The sequence below is a fragment of the Lampetra planeri genome, chromosome 18 (genome assembly GCF_965212315.1).
Source record: "Lampetra planeri chromosome 18, kcLamPlan1.2.h2, whole genome shotgun sequence".
Lineage (NCBI taxonomy): Eukaryota > Metazoa > Chordata > Hyperoartia > Petromyzontiformes > Petromyzontidae > Lampetra > Lampetra planeri.
The window spans coordinates 2,361,831-2,374,465 of record NC_136124.1 but is presented as its reverse complement, the minus strand read 5'-3'; the positions used below and the strand labels follow the sequence as shown (position 1 = coordinate 2,374,465).

General features: G+C 43.4%; 1 protein-coding gene across 1 annotated transcript in view; it reads right to left on the bottom strand.

Annotated features, from left to right (window-relative positions):
- LOC144723482 (uncharacterized) overlaps positions 1–12,635 on the bottom strand; it is an 84,442-nt gene that overhangs the window by 43,543 nt on the left and 28,264 nt on the right. Inside the window, exons 3-6 of the mRNA XM_078602273.1 lie at positions 4,400–4,488; positions 2,825–2,894; positions 1,875–1,921; positions 209–359 (exon numbers count right to left, since the gene is read on the bottom strand). Coding sequence (XP_078458399.1) covers positions 209–359; positions 1,875–1,921; positions 2,825–2,894; positions 4,400–4,488 — 357 coding nt within the window. The remainder of the gene's footprint in view (positions 1–208; positions 360–1,874; positions 1,922–2,824; positions 2,895–4,399; positions 4,489–12,635) is intronic.

Below are 12,635 nucleotides of genomic sequence, written 5' to 3'. Positions count from 1 at the left end.
CTTTTAAATAACTCCAGGTAAAGAGCCCACACTGTCACGGATGGGAAGTCGCATCCATAACACTGCGGAATGTCTCAAAAGCAGCTGCATTGCGACGCTTTATAAACACAACTGCAACCGTTATTACATCGCGTGCACTGAACGCACACAACACACACGCATCTTGAGAGCAGTTACCGTAGTGTGAAGGGCCCCTGGACTCACTGACCTGCAGCAGCAAGTGGTACTTGAGTATTCTCTGCACAGGCTTGAGCAGGAAGGAGCCAAGCGGGAGGTTGTGCTTCAGGGCCGCTTGGTGGTCGCGGAAGAATTTGGCTGTGCTCTTTGTCCGCATGCACTTGGTCAGGAGCTCCATGGAGCTGCGTGCGCACATCCCGCGAGCGGAGCGGGGGGGGGGGGCATCGACGCAGAGGTGAGGGACGTTGGGCCAGGCGCTGGAACGGCGGCTCAACGTGGGCACTTCAGCGCAGTACGAATTTGTTGACTAAATGTTCTAAATGGGACCAATTGAACGGATGACACCCGCCGGCGAGAGAAGTTTGCAAACAAATGTTAAAAGTCCTCAATGTGGTAATGGTGATCTGTCATCGCCTAGTTCTTCGGAGTGATGTGCTGCCCAAATGAGCATTGAGGTGGTGGAAATTACACATTCCTACGGCTGTGGTGTGTCTATCGATAGGACCACAGCTGTGGACTTCTCCACAATCCCGGCTGACTTGTGTTTTGTGGCCTTAGTTAATCTAGGAGAGAAGTGGGGGGAGGGGGGCGGGATACCAGCGGTATTGATTGACGGACCTCCATATGAGTACGAGTGGAGCAGACCACCCCCGTCACAAGAATATGAAATTTTAGCCGCTAGTTCAAGCTGTAAACAGATTGTAAATATTGTGGATTTGCTTTCCAACACACCGGTGTGTGACAAACCTTGCTGATTGGCTATGTCGGGTGGTGGTGGGTTTACAAACACGTTTATATTTAAGCGATCTACCTAAAAAAAACTATATTATGGCTGTAAACAGAAGATGAGTGGAATGCTTCAGGATGGTCCTGTGTGTTGGGACAATTCACCGCATGTGTTTACGTATGATTTGAGCATACTTCTCCAAAAAGGGTTGGTCAGTGCAGATCGGTGAAGCCCAGGACTGTGTCAGATACCGGGAATTAAACTTAGATTGCCAAACTTATAGCACTGTAAGAAATGCACCACTGCTCTCCCCAGATCATTGTCAGGCAAATATGGCATTGGCTCTTTGTAGAGAACTCTGCGCAAGAAAAATATTTTTCATATTCCTGTCCTGTGTGTGGAAACCGTGTCCATCGTGTGCTCAATGCACCACAGAACACATCGGTGGCATGCGTCAAGGGCTACAAATGAATGAAAAACAAAGGCTTACAGACTTTGCGGCAATATTTCCCTCAGCTGACACATGTAAATATCAGTATATAACCCTCATCGACTGCTGTAGCTGAGCATTCTGTGTGATAAATAATACAAACATAAATCAAGAAAATGAATTCCGTGTTCCAGCGTGGAAATGTATTATCTATCGACCTTTTGGGCCTTAGAAACTTAGAGTAACCTGCAGCATGTGTTCAAGCATGCAAACTGTGACCCGGTTTCGCCATCCTTGGGTGCGTCAGCAGAGTCAGTCGCGTTACATTCTGCAGGGTTTAACAGACGTTATCTTCGAGTTTCCCCCCCTATCTCGTGCGCAATGTTCTGCATGGACACTCTTACAAACTTCCACAGTGTGGCAGCATTGCACAGACTACTCAATCAGCACTCGCAACAGCGCGTGGTTTTGTGATAGTAATCAAGGTGTATTGATTTTATCGCTGGGATAGATCTGTTTTTTTTTCTTTCATATTAATACCTGGGGAAGTTTGTGCAGTACTGTGTATATATCTCAAATCCTCCGCTCTGCAAAACAAAAAAACATCACCACAATGTAAAGCAACTCCACAGCATGAAATATGAAATTGGAAGCATTTGATTTGAATTAATCTGTTATTACAATGTATTGTCACAGCGTAAAATGATTGGCACCAAAGATAAGTGGAATATCCATGAAAGATTCACGACCTATTTGGACTATCTTAAATTTCGATTTAAAGCTTTCGTGACTGCAGGGATTCATCTTCTTGGTTCTTTCGGTAAAGTCACGCCTGGGGCTTGTCATTCAGACTCTGTCTCCTCGACATGCCTGTTCTCCACCTGAGGACGGCTGCTTGCGTTGTGGCCGAAACGTCGTGAGAATTATTTTATTATGTTTTATTTTTATTATTTTATTATTTCCATTCTACGTGACTTTCCCGAAAGAACCAAGAAGATGGACTATCTTACTTTATAATTTACGATCGTGTTTCTATTGTAATTAACTTCACGTTGATTCAAGAGGAAGCCACATCAGATTCAGAATCTGTATTTATCCTGGGAGAATCAAGGGAGGGTCAGCAAGTTACATCAATAAATAAATACAAGAATGGATACAAGAGTAGGATAGAGAAAAGTTAAGCAAGTCAATAATTAATAAATATATAGCATTAAAGTACAAATTGCCCTTGAGCATTTATTATTGCAGATTTGTTAAGACCAAATGCAAGCTTGGGCAAGGCAGCAAACCCACAGCAATCCAACACAACACCAAGACAATACAGTCTCTCGATTACAACGCACTCCATAATTGCACTTTCGATACCAGGGGTAAGCAAGGTTCATAGTTTCAAATCGCATGGCAGGAAAGAAACTCGTGCAGAGCAGACAACTTGGCAGACACAATCGGACTCGCCACCAGGTTTAAAACGGAGAGGTGTCTGAACCTGCCTTTTCGACAAAGCATTCCGCGATGGCGACGGGATCACTGCCACAATCCTCCAACTCTCCCAGCAGCTCACTGCAACCAACACACACGCACACACACACGCACATAATCAGCATATTTACAGAGATTGTAGCACGCTAAGTTTACGCTTAGTTTGTGCTTCGCTTTGCCTCTGTGGTGGTGGCGGCAGTCATCACACGGCCACACCAACTGTGATCTCCATGAGAGGTTTGTGGCAGCCAGCCAATTGTGTTGCTTTATGATGGTGGCTTCCAGAAACCAACAATATGGAAGCAAGTGACATCATCAGCAAAAGCAAAAATAAACGTGAGAAAAATAATAGGATTTTACCCTCTCTGGCATTAAACAGGTGTTTGCTTACATGTGCACACCCAAATTGCTTGCCATAAATCAACCACAACACCTTGCTGATGTCGTTGAGGTGCATAAACCATCCCAAAAACTCCGGTCATCCTCGCAGCAGTTTTTGACCTATCATCCAACACAGACGGTCACTGCATCGCACGCTTCTGCTGCTGTCTGGAATGCTCTTCCTTCCGATATGTTTACTACCAGCGACGTAATGTTAACTACCTGTTAACTACCTCGCCTGGTATACAGGAAGTCGTTCAAACTTAATTTGGAGCTTTCGTGACTGCAGGAATTACTCTTTGGTTCTTTCGGTAAAGTCACGTATAAAGATAAAATAATAAATTAAATGTTGTATTACATTACATTTGGAAGTCGTCTGTTAGATTCCGACCCTAGTGCATGTATATTTCGAGTTTGAATGTTCTCCCCATGGTTGCGTGGATTTTTCTCCAGGTCCTTGGGTTTTCCCTTCACATTTAGAAACATGCGTTTTAAGTATTTGACTGCAATACACTTTCACGCGATGAGCCACTTTGTTGAGCTATAATTTGTGTCCGGGTCGCTTCTAAAAAAAGAGCTATATAGCTCAGTGGGCCTTACCTGGTAAAATAAAAAATAGTTTAGAATAGTTTAGATATTAGGAAGCCACTGGAGCCGTGCACTTTAACATCTAGATTGATTCAGACTCAACTAGACTGACAGAAGCCTACTTCTCCTGACCACCAGGTGCATTCTGGAGGAGCAATCCAGTGCGATATATAAAGATCGAGATAAATCTACACTGCCTGTGGTTTGTGAAGGAAGTGAGGCCTTGTCATGTGCGGTGAAGTCTATTCCTTGCAGTCAGAATCAAAATGTTTTTTTTTTATATACTGGAGGAATTCGATGAGCTATAAAGCTCTTTTTAACAGATGTCCAGTCAGGGTAGGTCAGTTGCGTGTCCAATCCAACACCGAGTCAATCAAAGCCACAGGACCCAATCACTGTTCAGCTATACAACAACGTGAATGACATAACGTGCGCGTCTAAACGAGCGTAGAAGGAATTACACCATTGCTATAAGCGTATTCATGGCTCTCAACAAAGATCATGGGTTGATTTATGGACTGAATTGGTATGTCAAGACATGTCTCACATGTGTGATAATTTTGAAATATTAATTTAAAAAAATAACAGGTAAGTAATAATGCCATGCACGCACGTACCTGTTAAACTTGAATATCTCCTTGATGTTTCCAAACAGGGTGTTGACGTCATCATTTGGGAGCTTTTGGCTGATGGCTGTCAGGTAATCCTGTTCAATTAAATTGAAAAGCACAGTCAATTATGCTTTGGTATTGCATGGCCTGCAACAACCGAGTTGTAATTAACAATCGACCAGATACAATTTTTTACATTTACACGAATTAAGATTTTGTTTTAGAGAAAATAAAACAATTGGCTTTGCTGTTGTTATTTTTTTTCTCATTCATAGATGAAATTCTTAAATGTTAACGTCATGATACAATTACGGCGTACAGTGCATTGTATTTTCGTTTTATATGAGCAATTCTAAACAATCGCAACAGATCGTAGTGCCTAGGAATTGCAAAAAAGCTGCGAGTACGACCAATAACTGCATTCAGGCGCACATATCAAGGTGCGTGTACATACACCCCCTCTGCCAGTCCACTGCTGGATGACGGCCTGCCCATACTCTGTGAGTCATGGGGCTGTATGACCATTCTTCATCATGCTGGTCAGCCCTTGTTGGTGACAGCGGGAAGTGCAAGCAAGGGAACATCGCACAGCACAACCAAGGATTGTATTGAAATGTGATCTTTTGTCGACAACGAGGACCCGCAGCAGTCGATAACACCTTGTTTTTGCATTGTCGTCACCCATCCATAAACACTAACCAGGTTCATCTTCCTTACTTGAGACTGCACCCATTATGCGTGATTTGGTCAAAGGCATTCTTCATTATACACAACTTAGAATGAAATAAAAATAGGTCCAAATTTCAAAAGTTGTGGATTCTGGCAGATCAACTGTACTTTTTAAGCCGAGGGCCCGGCTATTTTTGTCTTTTAAAAAAAACATTCTTAAAAATGTTTTATAATAGCAAGCTCTGAAATAAAACCGGACAAGCAAGATACACGTAATGAAGAATGTCCGGGTCAGGTCACACTGTGAAGGCACACCCTGCTGTACAGCGGTTGACACTGAAATCATACCTTCGTGTCTCTGCACGTACATTAGGTTATTTTCTTATCAGAAGAAATGACGATAATGTTTGTGTCACAGAGACCGGTCACATTTCAAAAGCATACATTACGTATTTGTAAATCTTTGTGCAGGAATAAAACGTATCACATATTGCAGGCAATGCAGAGCATGCTTGAAACTAAAGACTGCACGTGTAGCCTAGATGATTATTGAAAAGTAAATTGTTTTGTACATTCATTTATGTAGTAAAAGTTGACTCATGTCTTTTTGAAAATTCTAATAAAATTGTACTCTCAAAGTAGATTTAACAATGACTGTGCTGGACCGATTCATTTTTTCACCATTCATTATCAGCAGTCATGGTCTGTGGTCATTTCGCGCAGTCCTGCAATGTAACAATCCATCTAGCTCCCCCAAATGAGCTGATTTCATCGTCAGCCTTGACCACCGGTGATCATACCTGTCCAAAGTCAATATCATGTCTTCCAAATTGTCCATATTCTCTAATGAATCCATGTGTCCCTCTTTATGTCTGTGCAATTCCAAGCATGTGTCTCTCCATGCTTCTTGCGCACTTTTCAACTTCCGTGTCATGTCTGTATTTGTCATTAATATTACCACTTTTATTCGCAAAACATTGATAAGTAAATGTTACCATTAATGTCATTTACAGAAACCTGTTGTTCAGCTTTATTGTTTCATATCATATCTGACAGTAACACATTTTAATTATTTTTTTTACTTGAATTCAATTAAGGAAAATGATGAAAACCTTTTCTCCATTAATAACGTGTTGGGTGGAGTGGTGGTTGCAGTGGTTAGCATGATGTGCTATGAACCCAGCAATCCAAGTTTGCTTCCCAGCCACAGCGAACATCAGTGGCAAGTGATATCAGAACCTGTCCTGTTCCCCAACCCCCCTCGCTAACCCACGCTGGCCAGCAATGGTGAAGTATGTATTAAAAATAAACACATGACTGGCATGGCGTGAGCAGGCCTTCATCTACGGGTGGGTTGAAAATCGCTGGATTGAAAAAAAATGTGCATTTAAATCTGTGAAATTCACCTCCCCTAGAGATCTGTGCATTTAGCCCCGTGAAATTCTTTTGCAGACTGTAGCATACTTCACATAGCTGTGTAAAAAAAAAACCCCTCTTGGACAAAGCTAATGCAAGAAGTTGCTAAAAGCATGCGGGTCACATAGTACTGTATTGACTGGGGGAAGCCAGGGTATCCTTGGACGTTCACTGTGCAAGATGAAACACTGCTCCATTGTTTTAGCTCGATTTCACCTCCAGGGAAGACAAAGGATGTAACGATCATCACCCCAAGCCCGATATAGAATGTACTGAGTCGTGACCCTTCATCACACTCACGAACACACGGACTTAACACAGAGGACTACCAAAAGTAATACAGTATCTTTAAATATCATTCCTAATAAAATGCTGGACTTTTGGGCCTTTTGACAAATAAAACTCTTATTTAAAAATATTGTATTTTAGATCATGGGAATGTATAGTGTTGGTTTATTTCAGATACAGTACTATGTTTAAGTTTGAAAAAAAACACTCAGTAAATCCTAAAAAAACTAAAAAGAACGTATACAAACACGAGTAATTTATTTTTGGTGAATTTAAACATAAGCGTTAAGCAGTTGCACGGCCATCAAGTGTGCAGGCCCATTGGCCTGAGTGGAGCTTGAGTGGAGCTTGAGTGGGGCTTGAAGAGGGCCCAGGTGCCTTAGGGGGGCCTAGGCGCCTGAGGGGGGCCTGAGGGAAGGCCCAGGTGCCTGAGGGGGGCCTGAGGGAAGGCCCAGGTGCCTGAGGGGGGCCTGAGGGGGGCCTGAGGGGGGCCTGAGGGGGGCCTGAGGAAAGGCCCAGGTGCCTGAGGGGGGCCTGAGGGGGGCCTGAGGGGGGCCTGAGGGAAGGCCCAGGTGCCTGAGGGGGGCCTGAGGGAAGGCCCAGGTGCCTGAGGGGGGCCTGAGGAGGGCCTGAGGGGGGCCTGAGGGAAGGCCCAGGTGCCTGAGGGGGGCCTGAGGGAAGGCCCAGGTGCCTGAGGGGGGCCTGAAGGGGGCCTGAGGGGGGCCTGAGGGAAGGCCCAGGTGCCTGAGGGGGGCCTGAGGGAAGGCCCAGGTGCCTGAGGGGGCCCAAGTGGCTGAGGGGGGCCCACGTGCTGGGCTATGACGAGGGGGGAGGGGAAGGCAGAGAGAGGCTGCCTCATGACATTCCATTCTTCATGGCCCATGACAAATGCGCTATGCCACTGGTGTTACGTTTAAGAAACACATCAATTATCATTCGACACTCTTTGTTAATCAACTACTGGACGACGGGGCTCCCCATGCCGTGTATTTTCATGAGTATTGTTTCCCGAGACTGTACTTCACCACGCTAGTCAGTGCGTGTTCGTGCAGTTTTAATGCATTCTGGGTAAAATACCCCACTGTGAATTAAAAAAATGTGAATCATTGAAGCGTGGATTGGCTCTTTTGTGGAAACACTGCACACAAAAGAGGCAACGTATACGGAAACAACTTCTAAATGTTATTTTTTTGTCAAGAGATTGGCATACCATATATGTCGTTACAGTTATAGACAAAACTCCAAATGGCAAGTTAAAATAACAACAGCTAGTCGAAGAGCAGGTTGAGTGTTGTGGGGTAAGGTGTTGATACGCCCTTATCTTTCAAGATGTCTGGAGAGCCTAAAAGAGGAGGCCAAATACTGTCTGAATGGGCCTGAGAGCTTCCTCTAGCGGAGGTCCATCCACTAGCAGTGGCCTCAACAAATCATTGCAGGGCTGCATCCTTACCTTTAGCACAATATTAAGACAACATATATATATAAAACAGGTTTATATTTAAGTCAGAGTATTGAATAGAGTTGGTAAAAACCTACACATTGATCTTCTTGGTTCTTTCGGTAAAGTCACGTAGAAGGGAAGTAATAAGATAATAAAAATAAAACATAATAAAATAATTCTCACGATGTTTCGGCCACAACGCAAGCAGCCGTCCTCAGGTGAAGAACAGGTCTGTCAGAAAGACAGACATTCAGACATTCAGACACTGTCTTTCCAACAGACCTGTTCTTCACCTGAGGACGGCTGCTTGCGTTGTGGCCGAAACGTTGTGAGAATTATTTTATTATGTTTTATTTTAATTATTTTATTATTTCCCTTCTACGTGACTTTCCCAAAAGAACCAAGAAGATGAATCCCTGCAGTCACGAAAGCTTTAAATCGAAACTTACACATTGAGTTAGAGCTTCAAAAGGAGTTTTGGGAGGGCATCCAGCTCAAACAGCGGATAACAGATGGGCACACGTAACAATGGAGTGGAGCCTGTTGCAGTGAAAGCGAAAGACAGGCCACCAGAGAATGAGATGACCGGACAAGATTAAAAGAATTGGAGGAGTCCACTGGATGGGAGGTGGCAAGAGAGAGTGAAGAAAGACATAGGGAGAGGCCACAACCCGAAAGTGGTGGGATGTTAACAGCGAACAGAGAGAAAAGACAGTAAATTGATCAAAGTAATAAGTTAACAAAAACAAGATAATTGTATCTGCAATACGTATGACCCACGCCTATTGTTATCGGTGTAAATGTTGTATGACACAGCATCACAGGGGAAATGGCAAACCACCTCAAGACAACTAGATGCAGGTCTATAGAGGTCCCGCAGTGGAGAGATGTTAACTACCTCGCCTGGTGTGCAGGAGGTCATGGGTTCGATCCCGACCCTGACGACGCCTGCTGTATATTTAGAGTTTGCGTCTCTCTCTCTTGTCATCATCATCACGGTGGCTAGGAGATGTTAACTACCTCGCCTGGTATGCAGGAGGTCTTGGGTTCGATCCCAACCCTGACACCTGTATATTTGGAGATTGCGTGTTCTCCCCGTGGTCACGTGGATTTTTCTCTGGGTCCTCCAGTTTCCCCCTCAATATTTAGAAACGTGCGTTTAGAGTATTTGGCTGCTATAAATTTGCAATTGATAAGCCACTTCGATAAGCATTCATTTGCGGTCAAGTCGCTTTTGAAAAAGAGCTATCTAGCTCAGTGGGCCTCTTATTGTAAAATTAAAAATAGTCTAGTTTCTGATAGGGATGGGAGTGTACCAATAATAACAGGGCACTGTTCAAAGCAACACAACACAATGCGTCACTGTCAAAATGATTGAGGCAATGTCCCATAGTAGCTTTGTTCTACAGCCTTCATATTCTTTAGTTGCTTTGCTTGTTGCCTCTCTTTCACCTGGACTCTCACCCCACGTTGCTTTATAACGTCACCATCGCACGAGCTCACGGTTTCCTGCTTCTGCTCTATGCCCAGCGCCATTATTTTCTCGCACTACCATTTTTGGTTCTCGTTTTTTTCTCATTTCCTTTCAATCTTTTTTTTTGCGTGGCCTCGGAACCAGGCTTTAAAATGTCAGCTGACGGCATTGTACTTCACAGAATCTGTTTGTTTTCAAAAGTCAGAGTAAAAAAAATGCGCGCAGCTGACGAGCTTGGCACAATTGTACACAGCTGCAGATCCCACTTTGTGTTTTACATGGGCATTTCTTGGAGTTTGCCTTTCGCAAAATAAAGAAAGCTTTTTTTTTTAAATAGCACGTAAATTAAACCTCGAAAATATTGCACGATGTTTTAGGGCTGTGTTCCCACACCGCATAACTTTCTAAGAACATGGTCTTGTATGGTTCCGTTGTTACAATTGTCTTTTACCAATTATATATCCATGCACGTACAAATTCCAAATGATCTTGATCATCAAAACATTGTCCATGTGATGTAGATGTTGGTAGAATATAAGTAATCACAAACCACTCTTATGTGTTCTGTATAATCCTAGTGTGATGCATGTCACTATATTTACGCTCAAGAGCTTTCAAGTGAGGTAATCATTCTTTATAAACTTGACAGCACAGCAGTGGTAAGCGAAAACTGTATGCAAATGACATAGCTTAACTGTCATAAAGAGTGCTTTTAATGGTTAAATATTTGACTGATGCGACTGGAAAATATGAAAACAAATGGATAAATAAATGAGGACAATTCTGGGCGACAAAATTGCGTTTCCAAGGTGCTTCTTTATAATGGAGAATTTATGTAAACCATGAATGAAATACACAGGCCACCGCTGTGCTATGTTTCATCGGGCCACACACACACACACAAGAATATGCCTTCAAACGGGGACAAGATATTCACACAGGCCTGACACGGTGTGTCTTCCACATCAATCAATTGTCACTTGTCCTCAAGAGTTTGTGTAAAATGTACACAAAGTATTCGGTCCACGCGAAGAGGGCAGTCGCATGAACCGGTGAGATACCAGTCGAGATCTGGTCACGTAATCTGCAGTTAAGGTTCTTCTGAAAAATGTTGCTGCCACGTGTTAGATATTGCACAATAACAAATGGTTTTCTTTGCTCATCTAGTTACGCGAACCACTCACCAGACACTCACCACCAACCTAATACCTGAGATTCACCACACACTCGCATAACACTCACTCTCCACACACTGACAACTCCCACTCACCAGTTGCTGACCACTCACATCACACCACTCATGTGACACCACTCACGTGACACCACTTACCAGACACCGACACTCACTACCCACAGTGCACCACACACTCAATGATGATGGCTTAAGACCAACCCCTTTACATTTCACACTTCACATAAGCATTTGTCAAATCAAACATCATTGAAATTTCCAGCATTACAAAAAGTACTGAGATCCTGGGTTCAAATCTGGGTTTGAACTGCTTGTGATTAAATTAGGTTCTCAAGCGCAGCGAGTTCATGGATTTAAGCCTAGTCACCAAAGACCTTATAACAAATGTCGTAATATTAAACATTGGTATTCATACATTGTGCGAACATTTCAGCTTTGAGAATAAATACCAAAAATATGTACTTGCGGGGCTTTGCTCCGACATTGGCGCTGGCTGCCCTGCCCGTGCCGTTTACACCGCACGGCTTTGCTCAACCTCTGAAAGCCCCGAGAAGCAGTCGCATTTGGAGGCTTGCCCCCCCCTCTTTTCTCTCCAGCTGATGAAGACCGCTTGTTTTTCCGATCGAAACGTAGTGGTTTTTTGCTTTTACTTTTTATTTTAATTTATTTGTATTTTCTATCTACGTGACTTTACCGAAAGAACCAAGAATATGATTTCCATGAACTCACGAAATGTTTAAGTAAAAAAAAGTAGGTTTTATCGCCATGTGATGAACATCTCTACAACACACGTAGAAAAGTCCAGTGCCTCCATTGCAGACAGGAGGTCACTTGATGGAATTTCAGAAGTGCTGTGGTTTTGCGATATCACCGATGCCGTTCTCTCACGGGGGTTGGGGGGGGGGTTGGTTTTGCACCTTGCTCTAGGAGAGTTCCAAATGGATGCTTAGTCTCATGATCGGAAACTGACAGCACAAGTTAGAATGAATTGGGGTAATAAGGCAAAAAACATTTAAACAGGTGGTATGCCAGTGTGAAGTATATACACACATTTAATGGTTTTATTTTGGAATGAAATTAGCTGCAGGAGTAGGGTACTTATTTATCTTGTTACGTGAGGTTAGAGTTAGTTGTGCCTCCCCCTTCCACAGATGATTGCGCTCATGTGGTCCTTACACAGTGGTCTTCTCGTGTGTTAAGTCTAAATTCATGAGACACTCAACGAAACCTAATTCCAATTCACGTGAAATGGTAAGCAGCACTGTACCACCAAGTTACGAGGATTCAATTCTCAACATCAATTCGTGGCTCCTGGCCAAGCAGCACAGAGAAATGTCAACAAGACAAGTTCCATTTGCTCACTGGATTACGTTTCCTTCCTCCACATGCAGCGTTTAACTTCGTGAACTTATACTTCAACAATATAAAACTACAATCATTACATCAGTGTTTCATTAACTAAAGAAACCAACTCAGATTTCACAACGGCACTTTCTCTGCAAATAAGGAATTAGTTATTATTCTTTGACCTTTGTCAATCCACTGCTGGATGACGGCCACCCCACACCGCTTTGGTCGTGAGGGCTTTTTGACCATACTTCACCACACCGATGTCAGCCATGGCCAGGAAACAAACCCAGGTCACAATTTTTTACAGCAAAGTGTGCCAAGCACTGCACCACCCTTCTAGACCCATTCATTTGTATACATTTCTTTTATGAAACGTGGAGACACTGTCATGCAGCACGATAGGTAAATGAAG